Raw genomic sequence first — 22,192 nt, 5'->3', positions numbered from 1 at the left:
TGTAGACATGACAGTTGATGTAGCTGCATATAGCCAAAGGCGAAAAAAATTAAAGACGGAGATACGATCATAGATGAGGCACCTTGCAGATGTCAGAGGATGCCAATGGAAGCGTCTTTGCATGTGTCAGAGGATGCCCTTGGGTCATCTTTCAGATGTCAGAGAACGCTGTTGACGTCGGATCACCAATTTTTGGATGTACTCCGTACGCCGTGTAGGAGGTCACCACCATAGTGATGTCAGGTTGATGCAGTCTTTGCCCGTCATAGATGACGCGGTCAATGCCATCGTCGATGAAGCGTCTTACAGAGATTTCTGTCAGAGGACACGAGATGAATGTCGATCGTTATGGACGAAGCGGCGTCGTGTTGTTCCCATATTGCTGTAGACCATCGGCGATGTTACTTCAATGCATGTTGATGACGGACGTAGAGATTAGGTGAAGACGTCGGATGCTTGAAGCAGTGCTTGCTTGTTGGTTGATCGATGTCGCCGCACTTCTGCTTCTGTTGCTAGAATTTAGAGAATTTCGTAGGCAAAAGAAACTAATCTATCTATAGATGATATTGGCTGGCTAAAGAGAAATTGATCTCATGCTAATTATTAAAAAAATAATCTAATCTATAATCTATAGATTATCTCTGAGGTTAGATAGCTAATTGAAAAAGAAAATACATGCACACTGAGCCAACCAATCCAACGGCGACGACGGCATGTACGTACGTCTCCTCGTCGTCGTCTAGTACTTGGGTGGGTTGGCGAAGAAGCTCTTGATGGCTTCGGACGGATCCATCTCTTCCATGCGGCGGAGGAGGACGACGCGGCGGCAGCTGCGGCGGCCATTCTTTCTTTTCGTCTTTTTGTTGGATGGGCTCGTCGGCGACGAGTAGCCGCCGGCGTGCCGGTGCTAACTCAAAATCGTCAACTAGTATCTGCTGGATCTAGGCTCTGATATTATGTGGAAAATATTGGATGAGAGTGAAATCTATGATCTGTTGTGATCGGTTGTATCTGTTGTATATTGCACTAGCTCTCATAGGTCTATTTACATAGCAGATAGAAACTTGGAGTACAAGTCTTATCTCTCTAGAATTTTATCTTTTATCTCTAGAGTTTCTATCTAACTCTATTATCTTTAATCGTATGTATCTATATCTCTAACAATAACCACTTGACTCCTCTCATTTACTAACTACATATGATGATATATGTACATTTACGACTTCGGTTAAACAAAAATGTTTACGACCAAATATATATTCATGTAAATTGGTAAGTTCTTATCCTTATGTTGACAGTAGTTTATTCAACATAAATCATTGCTACCAACTCTAATAAATAAAAAAAGACGGTGATTATATGTGTCTAAACTATTGTTTAATATTGTTTACCATGTCATAATAAATATTTTAACTATATTTACTTATATATATATATATAACCAATTGTTATATACATACAACTATTATAATTATTCTCCTATATGTAATATAACTATTAAATGATGTTAAATAACTATTATCACAATATATAGTTATGTACCTAGTAATTACATACCTATAACTATTATATATATTATTAAATGTGTTATATAACAATTATATAATATGAACATAACTATTTTACCTATTAAAAATTCCCTTTTAATATAAACATATTCAAAACACCCTCCTACGGGACATGGAGGAGGCCTCCCCGATTGTTTTACATGCGGCCCCAGGTGAGGCTTAAAACGCCAAGGCATAGAGCGGCAACGAGGCCACATGCAAAATGGCAAGCCGTGAAGCCCCTCCATCGGACTAGGAATATTGGATTTTTGCAGCCCAACTTTTTGCAGGCCAACTATTGCACAATAAGGATACTGCCTACAAAATTTCTAGTCCGGCTACAACGGTTGTCTGCCGGTGCCCCCATATCGTCATTTTCCTCCAAAAACAAAATCTATTTTTATAACAAAATAAGATTCCTTTTGTTACAATTGTGAACGTGGACCTCCTTTTTTTTTTCAGAACGTTTATTTGCCGTCTCCTAACCTTGCAACATCTCTCCAAAGTAAAATATAAATATTTCTAGATTATTTAGTAAATATTAAAATTATAGCAAACAATATATTTTATCCCTTTAGTAGTCGAATTTTGAATGGTTTAGATCCCCTATGGAGCTTCTGATTGGTTAAAAAATTATTGATGCGAAAGTTTATATTGTGATGTAAAATTCAAATTCAAAAATTCTTATATTTTGGATGGAACGGAGGAAGTAGCTGCTAGCAGAACAGGCAGTGGTTACCAGACCACAGTCGTAATTTTACGAAGGCAACATTTCATTCCGTGGAGACGGCAACCAATAGATCATTGGCCCGATCAAGAAAATCATTACATAGTTACAATTGCTTGCCATTGTTCTGTACATTCTTTCAGTTAAGAATAACCGAATTTGACCGTACACTCCCTAACAAATGAATATGATGCAGCCCCACATATGGACAACCTGCGGTATAGATAACATCCCCTGCATAACTAGACCTAAGGATCACAGGAAAGAATAGCTACAATAGGAGAAAATCTAGATGGGGCCGCATAATTTCATGTGTGATGTGTTGCTGTTTTTTTCTTTTTTTTATCAAAGCACAGTGGGGGAGGCAACACAGATTTGGTGATAGGAATCAGGATGTGTTGCTGTTTATATTTGAAGATCATCCAACGACAGTTCATCGGCTGACAATGACATCATCTTCAGTTTCTGCAAGCAGTAGCTGTCTTGAAAAAGCTATGCCATTGAGCTCTAGACATAAGATTATAAACAACATGAAGTACTTACCGTGATGAACTGGGGAGGATCATCCAGACTTGATGAACCAAGTATGACCTCACGCTTTAGCTTGGATGTAAGCTTGTGAACTGCCCGTAACTGCAGATACATACTATTGGTTATAACTTGCAAATTGGAAATTGTTGTAACGAGTATCCAAATTATGAAAGCAAAATAAATAACAAGGCCACAACACTTATAAAGGAGTAGCATTAATCATTAATTAATAACATACCTCCGACCGAGTGGCACCACCAATGATGAACACAAATATACGCTGACCAAGCTTTTTGAAGTCACTGGACGAATGCTTCAGCACAGAATCACTGCCAATTATTCAATGTAAAGTTATATACACTTGCATGAAGAGAAATATTGGCCATGTACACAAATGCAAGCGATTATCAGTCCATGGGGAAAACCAACAAGCTATCAGATTTCAAGATGGCCTGTTTGAAATAGATTATTCACCAGATGTTACAGATTATCTACTTAATTATAGGGATAATTAAACATTTTGAAAATAAACTTAACAAATAGATCAGAACAATGGATCTAAGCAAAGCGATGGAAGAAAGTCTTTTGAGAAGAGGTATTTTTAGAGGTTTGGAACAAATAATTTGCAGCAATAATCCACTAAGTAGCTGAAAAAAGGAGCAAAAATATTATATAGTGGAATAGTTTTTCTTCTTTTAAAAAATTTTGTTATGGGGATAGTGCTGTAGCACCACTTCGTACAATGGCAACTGGCAATATGACTAGGGAAGAATTTACCTTCCTAGCTAACAATATGATTAGGGAAGAGTATACAGTAATATATTGCCTAAATATTAATTAGTTTCCTAGGATAGAGATATGTTATTTTATATATATCATACCTATTAGTTAGAAGTTATCGATTTAGTCAGGCATTAAAGACTTCTAAAGACTGATTTTTAAGGGGATAGTTGTTCACGTGGATAGTACCTGCGGTACTATAGCATGAGAACCCTCCCTATTATCATCAAGAATTACAAAATAAACAAGGTAAGTACAAGTTGATTAGAATCTCATAGCAATCAGGACAAGCCCAACATCAATAAGAGCGATGTCACCCCATCCATGATTCAACATGCAAACAATTTGTCCTTATTGACAATGACTATCTCAATACACAACACAAACAACGAAGAGTCTCTACCACTGACCTTGAATATCCATCATCAGAGCCACGTGGCCTAGCCCATGTACCACCTGTCCGTCTGGATCTCATCGAATGAGCTGGCTGGTGAGCTGGGCTAGTTCTGACTGAGCTGCTCATTGGCAGCCCATGGAAACTTGGACTAGGGTCATTCATGCAATAGTATTCATCTTTTGGTAATTCTCCCTTGCTGAGCTTCTCGATCAAGTCCTGTATAAAAGATACAAGTTAATTATTGTACGTACCAGTCAAATGAAAGAAAAACAAAATAAATGCATTAAGACATTCTTGGTAAGTTAACATAAACAGCCCCATCCGTTGAAAAATTTCTGCTGATTAAATTTCGCCATTAGTCCATGACAGGGGTTGTCAAAGTTGTATTTTGGAGACAGCAGGTAGCCAGTTTTTTTACTCTGAAGCACCATGGTTGTCAAAGTTATACTTTGGAGACTATTTGTCATGGGGTATCCTTACTAAAGTGTCATCGACGTGTATTATTTCCTGAAAGAAATATCTAAGCCATTCTCCCTAATATATGTGAAAGGTCTAGTTTCCCTTCCCTGGCACCCTCACCACCATCCTGGTAGTGCCTCCTGGATGCACCAAGAGTACAGAGAACAACAGCCTACATATAATTTCTATCCAAGCCAAAATTTAGGTCACAAGATATGGAGAGCAAAATACCATAAAAACTATTAAAGCAATAAAAAACGAACAAGTTTAAGATGGCAGATAGGAGTATTTACAGATATCAGTATAATATTGCTCTAATAAATTTATACCTCGAGAACAGGATAAAATCGGGAAAGTGTCCATGTAGATTCTTCCCCAGTCCGCTCCTTTCTAAGTCCATGCTTCTTCTGTTATCAATGGGGATCAATTAATACATCATGAGATCAGGTCAGTAGCAGATACAAGTTTAGAAATAACCAAGAGGAGTATAGCTAGTCTACCTTGTGAACATCGAATTTAAGTGTAAAACCTCCTGCCGAAGACTTTTTGATTTCAGGCCCACATAAGCAACGCATATTACTTACAGCTATCATGTCATCAGTGGATAATCCTGCCAACTGTTGGCAAACAAAACCTCATACTCATTCCAGGCCAAGCATACGCTCGAATCAAAATAATGTTCGAAATAGAATCTTATCAGCACTTCTGTACTGTTGCTTTAGAAATTAAAACTCTATGTATTGTCATATTGTTCACATGCGTACAACAGATACTTAATGCCAGCATAAAAATGTCATACTTATCCATGTGAAAGAAACTGCACGTTTCATTCATGCATGTCTATGTATTCAAATGATTATCACATTCACAGGGACTAAAGGGTACACATACTTGGTGATATTTCATGAAAATAAAATTTACAATAAAGCAGAAAAGAGACAGTGGAAGCTGACAAGTAACAACCGATCTAGCCAAAAAAATTGCACAGAAAATTTTGTTCAGATTAAAACATAAAGCATGTTGAGGCTCGTTGAGCAAAGATATAGAAATAGAAAATCTACCTGCATCAACTTTTCACCCTTATCACTTTCAAACTTCTCTGGGTTGATTGCTGCATAGATCATCAGCAAACGCAACTTGCTTTCACGACTTACACCCTGCATTGAGTAAGTAATACATGAACATAATGTTGAAGGATGCCCCAAGGTTATTATATGTAAATTCAAATGCTAATTACCGATTGGGTCCTCAAAAAGTTGATTAATTCTTTAGTTCCAGCATCACCAAATACAAGATCTTGTTCTAGCTGTCCAACATCTCGAAGACCTTGCTCCCTTATTATGCTATTCAGTTTACGTGCAATCTGTACAAAATTGAGTAATACAAATACAAAGTCCAACTATTTGCCATATGCACATGATTAAAATAACAGAATACTTATGATATGTGAGGCAGTTGATTACTAAAAAATATTATGGCTCAAAAGCATTTCTGTCAATCACAAAATAAAAAATGTAAGTACTGTTTTAAGTTTTTAATAGCTTGGAACAAGCAAAATATAAAGGTTGGTCCTTTTGGGCATGCCACTGTAGCTCACATTGCATGCACAACAGACAACACTGCTGTGACAGCACAGTTGCAGCAGCAACAGTTGTTTACACGCCAGCCACACAGTACATGGCACAAGTGTTGTTTTTTCATCAGCTACATTGATGTGAAAAAGGATTGTTTTGTGGAGAGTTGCCCGAGGCTTAATTTATAAACATTTCTAGGAAAAGCATCAAACAATAAACTAATGCAACCGTTGTTGCAAATTAGAACCCTGCTAGATGAACTACCACTCCCAAATTCATTCAAACTACATCTCTGATTCCCAGATAACCAGACCCCAGATCCTTTGTGTGCAAGCCTTGTGAGGGGTGACAATAGATTTACTAACAATAAACTCTTAATTTATTGTCGAACCGATGTGGAAACCATAACAACAAGCGAATGGACAGTTAAGGCAGAGATTTAAAAGATACCATAAAAAGCTATTTGATGTATGACCTCCTTCGTTTAGTTATTTAATCATTTTGATTCATGCAAATCTCTACCTTCTAGTAAGATCTTTTAATATTTATTTTTTAAAAGTTTTGTATGTTTCATTGTACCAATTGTTTAAATCATGAACCAAGCTCTGGGTATCCTAATAAGAGGAAAATCCAAAATAAGTCCAAATTATCAAATATATGTACTACTTAAAAGCAGAGTTATCCATTCTCCCCACCCAATGTGAGGCAAAAACCTTCGCTTCAAAAGACAAGAAAAAAAAATCAAGTGGTTTCTTGAAGAAAACCATTTCTTTTCTCCATGAGCCTTATCGCAGTCTATCAATTGTATGGACTGTATCTTTTCTCTGTGTATGTTAAACAAGGGTCACTTTCATCAAATTTTTGTCCTTCTCTTAAGAGTGCAAATTTTTAAAGATGAGATGTTTAGAAAAATTAACAAATTATGTAATTAATTAACCCAGAACCTTACAGTACCTTATTCTAATCAGATCTGCATTTAAAAGCCTGTGCCCTTCTTTACTGGTGAAGGAAAATAAGTTCGCATCCCATAGCTTGACACTACTAAAATTAGATGAAAATAGAAAATTGGCACCCAGTTATATATCCCATATGTTTTTATTTCCTTTGAAACACAAACAATTTATATGACTCTAAATCTTGGTCAGTTTATTTGATGAGGATTGCAAGTGACTACAAAAATTATAAACTTTATTCCCTCCGTTCCGCTTATAAGACTTCCTATCTTGCCTAGATTCATATATGTGCAATGAATCTAGACACATATACATTGATACATGGATAAATTTAGGCAAAACTCAAAAAGTCTTATAATATGGAACGGAGGGAGTAGCATATAAGCTGTTAAAATTTATAGAATTAGCAGAAAATAGATATTGTGTAAACATGTCTTACGATAATGAATTTAGTTTTTTTTTCATTCGACATATCATTTTAATACTCCACACATCCTAAAAATATAGCTACGTGAGTTTCTTTAGGGATTAAGGAATGAGGTGAAGGTGTGATTGGTTGAAATGATAATTACGTTTTAAAAAATCATTATTTGTTTTCTATATCAAATATAGAGTATCATCGTGCTTGAGTTACTTGCTTCGACTTTTCTAACACATAATTCATTATATTTTAGGAAGACCATAAATTCGTTTTGCCAATGGGCTTGTTGTCATGGGCACTGGACCGAGAGGTGGAGGCCCACAAGCCAAAGCCTGGCGGATGAACAGTACCCGGGTACTATAGCAGTAGGATAGTTGATGGGTTAGGATTAGGAGATAAGGTCGAGTTAGTTACTTCAGGGTCAAGTTGTACCATCCCTGTATATAGATGGAATTGTATTCATTTAGAATTAAGCAATGAATCAACATTAATCTAGATCCGTTCCCAAGATGTTCTTCTCCCAATCTAATTCTACATCCCTTCCCTAGCAGCTGCTCTACCCGGCTATCATCCTGGTGGTGGTTATCCCGTTATGGCCTCGGGTCATGACACGTTTCACCCATTTTTTTCTTTAATTACTTTCTCAATCTTTTTCACCCTTCTTTTCTTCTCTCCCTATTTGATGAATTTTGTTAGCTATTTAAACCTGTGAGTTATATCTTTTTAGTTGGTGTCAAATTATATTCGAAAGAGATATTATTGGATATTATTGGGCAGTAGGTACACATTTTTCTATTATTCGCTAAAGCCAGAAATAGTACATTGTAGCAGATAGAAAATGGATGAGCCATGTGCTTTGCCTCTCTGTGTAAATGGATAAGTCAAAATTTCCTACATACTGGGTGGGTAAAAAGTTGGAGTAAATGCTAATTGATTTCTTGATTTGTCAAACCAACAGATACATTGTGTGTTCTACTCCTCATTCTCTGTTCATCCACCACCCCATCTCATTCACTCCTCTCACCAACCACCACCTCATCTCCTTTCTACTACAGTACCACCGAAAAAGTAGAAGCCTGAGCAAGTCTGGCAATCTTCTGCCTTCCCTTGATGGAGTTGTGGAATTGATGCTTGTGCGCCCCAGGTGGCGAGCACCTCATTTCTCTCCTTTTCTCCTCGCTTTTTCATTGACTATTTCTTTGCTCCAGCCGGATCTTGCGCATTGTGGTTTTTGACCACAACCTGAGCATTGATTTGGGGAGCACACTAGATTGATTCTATTGAGGTGAAGTCAAGCTGGGGACAAGCAGTCGAGTGTGGGTTATGGCTGGTATTATTGAAGGGCATGCCGATTTTCATCAAAGAACTTGGTGACCACTGTTGCATAGCGCTCATCCCCCTGATGCAGCGCAAGATGATTCTTTTTCATTTTTGTTTCTCTATCTCGTGTGATGTGTGTTTTTACACTGATTCTCGGATTTAATCTGTGGATTTGGTTTGCTACAGGGCATCAATGATCTGGATAGTTATTTCTTTTTCTATCTCCCAGGGTGTTTTCTTTCCCAACTTCTAAACTTTCTTGCACGATAAACATCGATGGGGAAGGGGATGGAAGTTCATTTGAGTTCAAGGTGACAGATATTCTTGTCAGGAAACATCTAGTATCTGGCCGATGTGGTGCTTAACACTTTTCTCTAGTTTTGTTTTACCGTAAATAATTCATATATGCATCTCCAAGATTAACCACGCCACATGGCCCAATCAGCTGGTGGACAAGCCGCCAGCTTGAGAGATAGATTGCAAAGTCGAAGGAACAAATTTTAACTACACCATTTTGGATTAACATGACCACACAAACAACTGTTGAGAAGGAAAATAGTGAAATAGTAGGGAATTTAAAATTCTTTAAGCTTATCAAGGAAAATAGCAACCAACCTCAACATGCAAAGAAAGCTTCTCAATTTGATCGCTGTACTGTGGAAGAGCTTGTACCAGTTTTTGCAAATCTCTATTAGATATCTCTCCCTCAGTTCTGGTAATTTAAACAAGAAGCAATGAACATTAAGATAATAAGTCAAGAACATTACAAATAAAATGGACTCATACAACTCGGCATACATGTCCAAATAAATGAATGGACGATTTTATCAAAATGTTGCTGGCATCAAGTTTGCTTAAGAAATCGAGTCATCCACTGAAATATTTGTGTTTCAGGGTTAACTGAAAAACTATCCAGCAAAACAGAGTTATGCACATCCTATTGCACCTAAAGTCGTTTGGGTTTAGTTAATATATTTACGAAACAGCACAGCTTAATCAGAAGGGCTGAATTACAGCTAACTTCTGTACATATATTAATCAGTAATCAGCATAATACATTTTGGACCTTTTAGTTTCATTAGCTTAAAATGGTGTGCTGGTGTAAGATATGATTTCTCAATGACATAAGCGCCAATTTTATTATATGTTCTTTTAAGCTCCATGGTAATGCACGAGTATTTTGCTACTTTTGTCTAACGATGAATGGTAAAATATCACAACTAATACTCTACTTGGTTGAAACAATGAACAGACCTTGCCTGGTGCAATTGAGCAGCTTTATTCTTCGACACAAAATTGCTCATCTTATCGTGCAGTCTTTCGCTTGCCTGAAAGTATGTTGGTTAATCATAAGGCTATCAAACACGAGTCACGAAAAAGGTAATAAGGAGTAATCTCACATCTGCTATATGTACGTGCCGGAGCTCAACCCATATTGGATCATGATCCTCCAATAGGACATCCTTCTTTTCAGTTGATGAACCGTTTTTACTTGGAACCTTTTCTTTCAGTCACATATAAGAACAAAATAACCGTCAAATGAAACTACAGGACAGAATATTGAATGAAAGAAACATCAACTGTCTCACCTCATGGACATACTTGTTGCCATCCATAGATAGAAGATCATGGCACATTGCATCATATGTCCATTCATGAATAATTGGAGCAATCTTCGGTGCCAAAAAAATGATGAAGCAGCAGAATAACTAGGAACATATTCAATATAGCACTAGGATAGATGTTAAACTATGTTCACAGGTATGTACCTGGTCTACTGAACGATCAACTATAAGTAGCTCACATGTCTCTGTTTGAGGATAATCTGGTATTGATGTTTTATATTTTGAAAGGGAATTCCAAACAGAAGCAGCAAGCTTTGTTGGCACTAAATCTCGTAGTGTTGTCATTACAGAAGCATCAATTGTCTTGGCAACACGGTAGTGCACTCTGGGGAATTCCTGAAATTTGTTCAACAATGCATAAAAATTAAATTATTTGATAATAGTTAGTACTCCAGAAAAGCACACACTCATCAAGCACTAAAAAGGATTTGTTGTAAGTCAATGGAAAGTAAACGTTTCATGTATACAGACACAACTATTCTGGAATTGCCCTTTAACCTTCTTTTCCAGTCCATGGATCATCACAAAGATATCAACAGCTTCATTAGGGATGCAAATGGGTCACGTCAAGCGCCACCAATCAACGCATTGACCTTTTGAGTAATGTTTTCAAATCGTAAAGTCAAGGTTAGTCATAAGGGGGCCGATCAGACACTTAGTCGTCGATCAGGCCCGATTAGTCAAGGCTAGTTGGTGTCTAGTCGTCCTTCTACCAAGGGCATGCGTGTATACTACTACCTCCGTCCTTAAATGTTTGACGCTATTGGCTTTTTTATACATGTTTGACCATTCGTCTTATTCAATTTTTTATATAAAATATGTAAAGCTATATATATGCATAAAAGTATATTTAACAATAAATGAAATGATATAAAAACAATTAATAATTATGTAAATTTTTTGAATAAGAATGTCAAACGTGTATAAAAAAGTCAATGGCGTCAAACAATTGGGACAGAGAGAGTACTAAACTAATATATTGTATAAGTGTATAGTACTATAGTATGTTTATATAAGTATAACTATACATTAGTACTATACTAGGTGTTGCAATAAATATGTCTAAATAAAGCAAGTATCAAGCATGGTTTGATATCAGCCTGCAGTTTTGGACCAGCAGCAGAGGGGAACTTAGTCTGCAGTCTGCACTATGCAGTCTTCAAAGGAGCCAGTGTCAGTCTTCAACAGTGACATCAATAGGTGGGGGAGGCGGCAGTAGCCGACTGGTGACACCGGCTGTGGAGGCGGTGCCCAATGCTTGTTGCGGCGGCTTTGGTGCAAGAAAATTTGGCTCTCCTACTTGATCCAGGCAAGCAGTGGCAGAAGAGGGATAGGAGCTGAGGAAGCTATAAATACGAGTCACCCTACTAGTCTAACCTAATGGGCCAAACATCCAAGCCCAAGGCCCAACTCGTTTGGCCTCAAAGTGCCTCTTCCAAACTAGTTGTCCACCTCCTAATCGCACGAACCATGATTAGTCAATGACTAATTGGATGACTAGTTTCCTGATCAAGCTGATCGCCTCGAGGTGCATGATTGAGCACAGGTTCCGATTAGGATGACTAACCGGACGTCTTAATTGGTAGTTCTTTTTGCTTCACAAGCAGACCAAAGGCATCTCTATAGGACTAAGTATTGCATACTAAAGTAAAATCCCAATTAAGTGGAAAGTGAAGCAATAATAAGGACGGGTCAATGAACCAAACCACTGGCATCCCTAATTTTTTCACATTTATCTGCATCATGTATCATTCATCTCAAAAAAATGATGTCTGATTCTACTAGGAGTTTACTTCCTATTAAAAATAGTTCATTTTTGTCATACATGTCACCTACTTTAGTTTTGGTGCATGTACACCAGCTCAGGTAAAGATAGGACATCCCAGGAATGGCCCAAATAACCATGAAAGCAAACTGCATTCATGGTTTGGAAAAGCCCCTGCTGTTATGATGGGCCCACTTGAACTGCATAGCATCGGACCTAACAATCTAGTTTGGAAATGCTGATGCAGAATTGTCGTCCACCATCTGCATATCCAAGACTGGGTCTGCAGGAGAAGCTATCAATTTGTGTGGTTATCTAGGAGGGCCATGTTGAGTTCTCCCTGTGCATTCTTATAGCAGTATTTGCTCATCACATTCTTCTCTTCATTGGCTCACATATAATTAATGGAACCACCAAACAGAAACTCCTGTATTGATGGGCAAGCCATGCTGTGCTCATCTTTCTGACTTCCCCTACGGGGAATGCCCTATATTTCTCAGCACATGGATACTAGTGGTTTATAGTTTGACAAGCATTTAGTGTGCATGTGTGATTAAATAGTGAGTACCCACAAACCAAATGATTATTGCTTTAGGGAACTAAATAGATTGAGTAGCCACCATGACTATCAACAAAAGGAAGTTAACATAAACTTTGATAACAGAGGTTTGAAGTGCTGGCTGTAGAGTCCAGGATGCGGATATGGTAGCCAGTATATGAAAGGTGGGAGTGTGGGACCAATCCAACAGGATGAAACATGGGAGGAACTGAGACCTTCATTCCAAGTGTTACGGGTTTACAGCCACAGGGTCTAGAAGCTGAATTTTAAGTGTTATTGAGGAAGGTTATTAGTTTAGCCAGGAAGTTAGACATAGTTTGTTAGGAAGGGTCAGGGAATATCCAGTGCAGTAATAAGCTTGAGAGTCTTATTTCTTATTTATAGAGGGAGATGAAAAGAGCAATAACCATGTTTTATAAGCTGTAGCTGCCACATCATTGATTTCCTTAGGAGAGAAGAGGAGACAGAAACAAGAAATAAATCTTTATGGGATAGAAATGAACAATTTCAATTAGGGATTTCATGCAATAATCAATGCTTGTGGAGCCTTGTGAGACTACTGGAACATTCCATGCATTCTAATCTAAGGGTTGTTGCTAATTTTATTACATATGGCATTGTGTAGCAATTACAAAGTCATTTCTGCATTGGGAATGTCCTCAGGTTAATTCTACCGGTAAGGACAGCACAGGAAAATTTAACTTTTTGCCACTCTTACGAGTGGTCAAAACAGATTTGCACTCACTGTCTATGACATGTGAGCCCTTATGAGTCCAGTGGCAAATCTGTTAGAAACATTTGTAAGAATAGCAAAAAGTTAAATGCCCCGACAACACAACCCCATTATGAAACAAAGCAATCAATCTATAAGGTTCTCTAGTACAAGAGAAACCCTGCCAGCAACTGTAGAGGGGAAGTGCCCCATCTCACCAGTCTATGGATCTCACTATTCATGGAACAGACCAAAGGGCCAACCCACCCTACACATATATATGCCTAGCTTTATGAAATCATCCTAAAGTACTTTGTTTATAGAGCTACCCTATTTTCTAGACCTAAAGCACTTCGATTTTCATAAAAATAAGACAGATTAACAGGAAACACAAACAAATGCAACAGCAGCATTAACAAATAAAAAATGCACCCATACCCTCATTGATGCAAACACTGTAGATATGCGAGTAGCCATTGTGTTCAAACAAGCATTGTACTTGTGTGAATCCAATGCATTTTCACTAAAAAGCTCCTCCAATGCCCTTTCATGGTCGGTAGTGAAGCCCTGCATGCAACCATTACAGTAATCTAGATCATCTTATATGCACAAGGTAAGAATACAGAAAAGAACAGCAATGTAAACAAACAAACAACTAAAAAGTACATAAATCATCATTTCAATATTACAAAAAATAGGACCGACTAGGGTAGATTAATCGGCCTGCTCGATGATTAATCAACATTAATTGTCTAATCAGTGCCATGGCAATTAGGATTGATTAGACGATTTAAAAATATTACAAAAAGTAGGAAATGAACTCTCAAAGTCATGCATTTTTAGGGAGGTGCACAATTTAAGACAGACTGTTGTAAAATGCTTACAAGATTCTTTCTCTTATTATTTGTCACAGTATTTTTAAGGAATTCTGAAATATGCTTTAGTATTCATAAGGTGCACTTATGTCTTATGTACAACAGTGAAAAGTATTAAATATCTTTGTATATCTAGAAATTATTTTTGAGAATTTTTTTCAGTGGTGGCTCAAAACCAGCTTAAGGGCCTGTTTGGGGGAGTTTTAGATTCTAAGAAGCAGCTGCTTGGTAACCAGCGTCTGAGAATCTGGAAAAGCTCCTAAACCCAGCTTCTGGATTCTTAGTTCATTTTCCAGAATCTATAACTATAGATTTTCAGAAGTTATGGACTGTTTAGGGCAGTTTCTGACAGAAGCAGCTTTTGGGAAAAGCTACAGCTAGAAGAAACTCCCCAAAGCTGGCAAAAGGACCCTACATGTGGGATCCACAGGCCACAACCCTGATTAAATATAGGCGAAGTGGCAAAATCAGTTTACACGTCTTTGGAGTGGCATCAGTGTCATTACTTTATCTGGAGTGGCATTTTTCAAAATGGTAGATTTCAAGTGGTATGACCCTTCGGGAACAGAAACTCCAAATAAAATTTAGTTCTATAAAATGAGAAATATATTAGCTCAAAGTTAGCTATGCTATATTATTAATTGAATTACACCAAATGTTTCTCCTTTTTATTCTCGTGGTAATTTCTTGATTTATAGTGCAAAAATATCAGGCCTCAATCCTGTAAATGCATCAATCATGTATGAACGAAATAATTCCTTTACAAAATTGCATGAAATTATCTATGCTTCAAGAATATTTGTAAGAAATAAAAACTATAAATGTCACACTGAAATGTTTGGAAGAAAAAAGAACAAATGTGCCATGATACCTGGGAATCAATAGCAAAGTACTCCAAATTCATCTGGAAATATAACGATACATGAAATGTGAACAAGTAGTTAGCATAATGGTCTTTTTGTCTTTAAAACATTCTATAATGAAATATAGAGAATAGCATAATCCAGGTAACCTCACTAAGTGCACCAATACGGGGTAGTACACTTGAATCTTTTTTTATTTGAGCAACTAATTCCTTCTGTATCGGAGAACTAAAAAACACATATGCCCTACAACATGATCAACAGTCCAAGTAAATGAAACAGCAAAGAGGTTGTACATAAGAGGAGATGCAAGCGGAAGTTTATGTTAATTCAGACATACTTCTTGTATAACGGATTTCTTCCGGACATGTCATTGAGGAACATCACGATGCTGCAACATGATGATAGAGAATCAAATATGTGAGTCATGTGACAATGCATGAAAAAACTGAACTTGAACTACGAGCAATACCAGCAATAGATAGCAAAGAATATAGGTGAAAAATAAAATGCCTGATGTTATAAGAGCAAGGCATTACTGCTGAGTGGTAATAGTAACATAAACTAAACTTTAAAAAATGGAAATAGAAGAAACAGATCTGCCAAATGAAGAGGTTATATAACAATTGGTTTCATATCTAAGTACGGCAAACACATCATCTGAACCTTTAGTATGCAAAGGAAGGAAAATTATTCATGAACTTCCAAAATTGTTATATAGTGATAAAAATTGTCATTGCCATGTAACAAGTGCATGGAAAATACCAAGAAAACCTCATCCCAGTTCCCAAATTAGACTGTGATGACTTTAGGGGCTTGTATGGCCTGGGCGCAGCGCACGAGCTCCCTTGCTAACCTTTGGGGTGTTGTTGCTTTCTTTGGAGAAGCTAACTTCTTAATGGAAGGCCAGAAATTGATCGATTGGATAAGCCCAGAGACAACTTATGGTAGAATTACTGGGGAAATCAAAAGGTGGTAGGGGATATAAGTGGTCAGCTTTTGGCATATTTCTTTGAAGGAGATCTAACCATCTCTAAAAGCTAAGTGGAGATGGTTTTAACTTAGCTTCAACTTGCAGCCACTGTAGCTGAAGCTAAAAGCTCAACCAAGCAGGCTGTAGACATGTACAGTACAAACTAATTAAGTGATTACTCCCCTAACTCATTGAAATATGCTTAACAACCCCTGTGTCGCATTGCATGGCAAATTGATCAAATATAATCCTGCAAGCCCATCATTGTGCACAACGGCAAACAGATCTTTTGTATGATTGCACTCCATGAGCTCATGCGACGATCATACTTGCATGCACAGTTACCAAGAACTCCAGAGTTGTTGGTAACTCCAAGAACTTTCAATTGCTATGTTTACATTTTATATTTGGAGTTATTTCAGAAAACCCTAGGTTTTATGGTCGAATTTGCAGGAAACCATGGGGGTATTATGGCCTCATGACACCATATTCTATGGTCTAAGGGTCTGTTCGTCACTTCAAGTTCCCAACACATACTCCCTCGTTTTCTCATTTCCGTGTGCATGCATCCCAAACTACTAAAAGGTGTGTCTTTTGCAATATACATATACACACATATATAGGGAAGTTGCTTTTATAAACCATATTAATCCATTCTTCAAGTTTTTTTATAGCTAATACTCCCTCCAGTTTGATAATTCATGTTGTTTTGGACAACAACATGGCCTTCAAAATTTATCTTTGATTGTCATTTTGTTAAAATATATACAACACAATAAATAAAATGTTTACCTTTATTAAAGTCATTTTTTAAGACTCACTACACATGTTGTCCTAGTGGTTATTAATAGTCAAAGTTTCACATTCTTGTCCAAAACGACATGAATTACAGAACTTGGGAGTACTTAATTAGTCATGTGCTAATTCACCAGTCACATTCTGTGCCGGGGGGGTTCCCAACCCCCCACCCCCCAATCTCAACTAATTTAGTATATTTGAAATAATATTGCTCAAAGTAATAAGGAGTTAACCAATCATCCTAATCTAGAAATCAGTAAGTCAAAATTCTCTAGACGCTCCATGGCATGAAAACTTATGTTAATGTGTGCTGGACATGTTTCATAAAAGGTGAAAATCGAGAGTGTCTGCCATGTTCATGGTTGCATTCCTGTCTATGCCTAATAAGTGCCACCATCTTGATGAATGGTAATTGGTAACACCAATCCTTTGCTTCCTGAATGCCAACACAATGTTAACCAAAATAGTGAAATCCCTCCGAATTGTCATGTTTAAAACAATCTATGGGTCTTTGGATTTTGAAGCAATAAATTACTACTCCTTCCATCCCAATATAAGTGCATTTCTAACATTGTAGAGGCACATTATTTGCAAGAAAAATGACTTAAATGCCCCTCATCAAATAAGGAGATTGCATGGAGTAACAGGTAGATACGGTTAAATGGATAGAGATTTGAATATGAGGCGATTGATGGAACAACTAGTACTCCACAAATGCACTCTTTGTGAGACAAATTTGACTTACATAAATGCACTTATTATAGGACAGAGGTAATACGATTTATCTCATAAATCATAGGAATGTTGTTGTTCTTATTCTACACGCTTTTAATTGAAGGACTTGAATAAGCGATGGTAGATTGGCAAATGAATAAAGGAAGCAACAGCATCAACATAGGCATCAAATTAGCATAGCTACTTCAAGTTCAATGGCATATAGTGGAGTGCCAATTCTTAAACTATTTCTCATATTGGCACACAACTTTTTTTTCAAAAAAAATAAAAAGAATAAGATCTAGTTTTACAGGTTCTATACAAACAGATTGCACAAGAGAATCATTTCAAGTTTTCAATAGATGTTTAGGTACAGATAGAAGCTTACTTTTCTTTAGTTGGTTGAATGAAATATATAGCATCTAGTGAAGGTAATGGCTGCCTGCGCTTGTACAAATCTTCAACCACTGCAAAAGAACTAGCATAGGTGAGACTTTTTGTCAGATGATGCATCTGCGAAAGGCTTTAAAATATAGTGAACACATGTTTCAAAAAAACAACAATTTAGTAATCCGAAGGTTCCAGGGTGCAAACTAAAAATGGATAATAATGGCATGAAAAAATCAGGATAACTATATAAACATAAGGTATGTTTCATATCAAATATCTCATTTGAATCTCACAATAATATCCATGTCACTTGAGAAATTGGAAAAAAAGGTTCATGGCAATACCCATCCTTATATATTTTGTGTGCCCCATTTTTCATGGAGTTTGTCCCTCAAAATTTGCTAGTGGCATGAACAAGCATGTCCTAAGTCCATTAATTATTCAGGATATTTTTGAGACATTTGACATACCTTATCTATAAAAGAATGTAGTTATTTGTTAAGAAGTGATAGACCACAAAAGTATTGCCTTACAAACAAAACAAATTCACAGTAAGAATGACTTGCGCATCACTACTTACATGAAACCCCTTCTTCTGTAATATCTGCCATCTTACATGAGTATGACATTATCTTGACAGTAAGTTTATCCATAATAAGAACCTAGAAGAAATCATGACAATTTATATGTAAGATGCTACACATATTACATAAAAAAAGCAGTTTATAGAGACTCCAAACTTCTTCAAAAGCTAATTAGAGCCTGCTCATGAACATATATAAAATGGCTGTTAAATGCACCATATGAATAACTGTGACAGTGTGCAAGTTGCCCATGGGTTCCTGCCTTCCTTGACTGCCATTTCAAATATGTTTACTAGATGCATTTCATACTATGAATTAAGCAATAAGCACCATATCCCAACAAGTTCCCATTTATTGGAATTGCAAGTATCCTTTTTTCCCTTTTCCCTAGCCAAGTAAGTTGAACCACAAACATCCGTAACTTGGTCAAATGCTCATAGTAAGAAAAACAAATTTAGAAAGCTGTAAGTTATATTTCTCTAAGAGTAAGTTGCACCATACAACAAGTTGTGAGGTGAGTGCAAGGGGATTTGAGGATTGCTCATTTGCACCATCATTGATGGCATTTTCTATTCATATATGTGTATGTGCTGTAAAATAGGAAGAAAAGGTAGAAAACGTTTGATATGTGCTATGTGGGATACCAAAGGTTTGTGTAATTTTCATCACAATGGCACAAAATTTATTTAATATAATCACACATGCACCACAAATTGCTCAGCCATGTATAGGTGCCTTTGTTCCCTTATCCTTTTTTTTTTTTTATATATGTTTCTCCATAGCTAATAACATCACCAGAACACCAGGCAATCTTTAGACCTTCCCTATAAAATAAGATCCTACCTCTAACCACCATGGCATTCAAATTACACTCCATTAGGCCATCAAACCACATAAGAGTATAGTGAGCCAACAAGGATGAAAACTACACTCTTGGCCATGAGCCAAACAAGATTGCTGACACAAGCAAGCAAATCTCAAGTTCTCTACTTGCAATCACCCTGCAAGCTTTTGTACATATGATGCGCTGCAAACTATGAATCACAAGAAATGTTGTGTTTAGATTCTTTCCTACTTTATTATCATTTAAAGTATACAGCAGGGCACGCGTGTACTTTTTCCCTTAAAAAGATGCATCATCCATACACTAAAAGGCTAAAGCCTCATCCATAGAGGAAATAAAATCAAAATTTGATGCATTCAACTAATAACATACGAGAACTTACAATTGTTTCACTTCTAAATATTCAATGCGTACATTTACAGAACATTTGCAAATTAGGCAAAATAAATTGAAATTGAAACATTTTCACTTGCATATCAATAAATATTTATAAAATGTCACTGCTAGAAATTGTCAAAAAAAATTCCCGAAGGAGGGAGTTTTTGATACAGGTATGCAGCAGGTGACATATGAGAAGAAACAATGTTGAACATCTGAAAAGCTGCCCAGGATACCTTACCTTCCATGTTGATTTTGAATGTTTCCTAGTTGATCTGAGCATTTCAAATAATAAACCTGCATGGTCACAGCAAAAGTAAATAACATAAGTTAAATGGAGGTGTTTTATATATGAAAAAAGATATGCTTGTGTAAAAACAAATAAAACATGCTCCTTGAATCAATATGGAAAAAAATGGAAATGTGTGGCTTGGTTGGAATTGTGATAGTGCAGAAATATAAGACATAAAACTTGGCATGCTGAGTATCGCACAGTGGATTAGTTTTCACATAAGTCGACAACACACAGGTAACTACAAATAAAGAGCAATTTTACGGTCCTTGAGTAGGTACCAAAATTTTAGTGTAAAATCTGGTACCTCATTGTACCTAAATTACCAAGAGGTATCAAAATTTACCTCTTGCTACCTTCTCAAGGATGGTAAAATTGCTCACCAAAAAACCTAGTGCTCAGCAGAAGAATAAATAGATGAAAAATAAAAAAGTAAGCTTCTGTCAAGATTAGTTGGCCATAAGAGGCTACAATCATGAGCGTTACTTTTGCTCACACGACAAACAGCACAGCTAAAAAATAAATACCCTGCAATTAACAAAAGTAGATTAGACTCAATTCATTTCGTGTACAGACACAAATGGTTTGACTACCACTAATAATCAAGCATGGCTGCTTCATCGTTGCACGCCTTATCAGGCAAGACTTTCATACATCAAAGAATAACAGACTCCAGAAATATGGAAATCAAGAATACAAAGAAGCCATTGCCGCAGATAATTTAACGGACTCGTCCAGTCACCAATAGTTCAACGGCAATGCAGCATCTCAAGCAAAAGGAGATAACCCTGTAGGATTTTCCACTCCGATAAGAGCTCTAAGCAAACAAATTCGCACAGATACGCGAATTTCCCCCCATCTCCACAAGCAATTGTCCCAGATCCATCCTCGACAACAGCATCAACATCAGCATCAGCAAGCAAGCAAGCGAATCCGGAGAGGAAGGGAGAGGAAGCACAGAGGGGGTGGACTTACGGTCTCGCGTGATCTGGCGGAAGCTCCGGTGGTCCCCGCCCTGAGAAGAGGTGTCCGAGTCCATCGACATGGCGCCGGAGATCTCCCCGCCTACTTCCGGCGGCGCCGCCTCGGGGTTTGCGCTAGTAGAGTAGAGTGGATAATACCTCCTAGGCTTCGACCCCCGCGTGGAGGAGGCGGGTGATCGGAGGACGGCGAGCAAGCAGGAGAAGCGGGGAAGCCGGAGAGATCGGAGGGAGACGCCGCGTCCGCTTTACCGGAGGAAGAATTGGGGGAGGAGGAAGCGCGTCTCCAAAGTGGTCGTCGGCCGCCACCGGTCGAGGAGATTTTACGAGGCTGCCCTTCCGTGCTGCTCTTCTGTGTTGGACCTGAACAACTTCTAGAACGGGCCAGAGGTACAGTGGCTGAGACGTTGGTTGTACTGTGACATGTGGGGACGACTTGTACTGGGACCCTACCGGTCATTGACTGTAGTTGAGAAAGGCCGACGCCACAGGCCGGCGCACCGCGGCCTTTAGGGGGTGTTTGATTGACATACTCAATTTTTCTAAGGTTGCCATAATATTTTAGCTAAGTTGACTAAGGTTTGGCTAACAAAAAATGAAGCCACACTTTAGCTAACATATGACAAGTTTGTCACACTTTATTGTATCATTGACACGTGGGTCCTATATATTAAAAAGAGAATCTTGTCACAAGTGTGGTACTAACCAAACACGCACCTAACATGATTAAATTTAGCTAACTTGAGGTGTGAAAAGCTTAGTTAAGTTGTGGTAACCAACCAAACAACCCCTTAATGCTATGTTTTGCCGTGTTATTGTTCTCAGACGAGACGGTTTCCACCGTCCACCGCTTGGACGACGAATAGTAATATATTTCTTAGCAGGGAAGCATTTATAGTAAGAAATGTGTTATTGTGTCACTTTAAATTTGGTTTCGTATATTATGCATCTCCAGATTTAGGTTTCTCTAAAATGTCACTATCAAACAAGGGCATACTTTATTTTTTGTGATTTCCTCTTTTTCTCCAAATCTAAAATGGTTTTCTCTCTTTTAATTTTATTTGTGATCATTTTGCCCATATGGTTGACTGTATAGGGGAGGCGGCGAGCTTCGGAGTGCAGGCAAGCGAG

At 37.6% G+C, this 22,192-nt stretch overlaps 1 protein-coding gene across 1 annotated transcript; it reads right to left on the bottom strand.

Moving 5' to 3' along the window:
• Positions 1-2,299: 2,299 nt before the first annotated feature.
• Positions 2,300-21,364, bottom strand: LOC102701610 (probable protein transport Sec1a). Its single transcript, XM_006647180.3, has 21 exons — positions 21,057-21,364; positions 20,031-20,086; positions 18,564-18,645; positions 17,982-18,060; positions 15,449-15,499; positions 15,258-15,354; positions 15,117-15,149; positions 13,809-13,937; positions 10,479-10,670; positions 10,299-10,382; positions 10,110-10,208; positions 9,964-10,037; positions 9,325-9,421; positions 5,679-5,804; positions 5,503-5,598; positions 4,942-5,058; positions 4,771-4,848; positions 3,996-4,198; positions 3,044-3,134; positions 2,818-2,907; positions 2,300-2,739 (listed from the first exon to the last, which is right to left on the bottom strand). Exons 1-21 carry the CDS (start codon positions 21,124-21,126, stop codon positions 2,680-2,682), a joined length of 2,004 nt encoding a protein of 667 aa, XP_006647243.1. The 5' UTR covers positions 21,127-21,364; the 3' UTR covers positions 2,300-2,679.
• Positions 21,365-22,192: the final 828 nt, after the last annotated feature.

Source organism: Oryza brachyantha, chromosome 2 (assembly GCF_000231095.2).
Source record: "Oryza brachyantha chromosome 2, ObraRS2, whole genome shotgun sequence".
Lineage (NCBI taxonomy): Eukaryota > Viridiplantae > Streptophyta > Magnoliopsida > Poales > Poaceae > Oryza > Oryza brachyantha.
The sequence above is the reverse complement of the archived record's forward strand: the minus strand, read 5'-3'. Positions and strand labels throughout refer to the sequence as shown.

Coding starts and splice junctions, on each gene's coding strand:
- LOC102701610 (XM_006647180.3), bottom strand. CDS start 21,126: ATGTCGATGGACTCGGACACCTCTTCTCAGGGCGGGGACCACCGGAGC. Junction 18,061..18,563: donor TACAGAAGAAGGGGTTTCAT/GTAAGTAGTGAT, acceptor GTTCTTTTGCAG/TGGTTGAAGATTTGTACAAG. Junction 10,671..13,808: donor CAGTGTTTGCATCAATGAGG/GTATGGGTGCAT, acceptor AACAAATTTCAG/GAATTCCCCAGAGTGCACTA.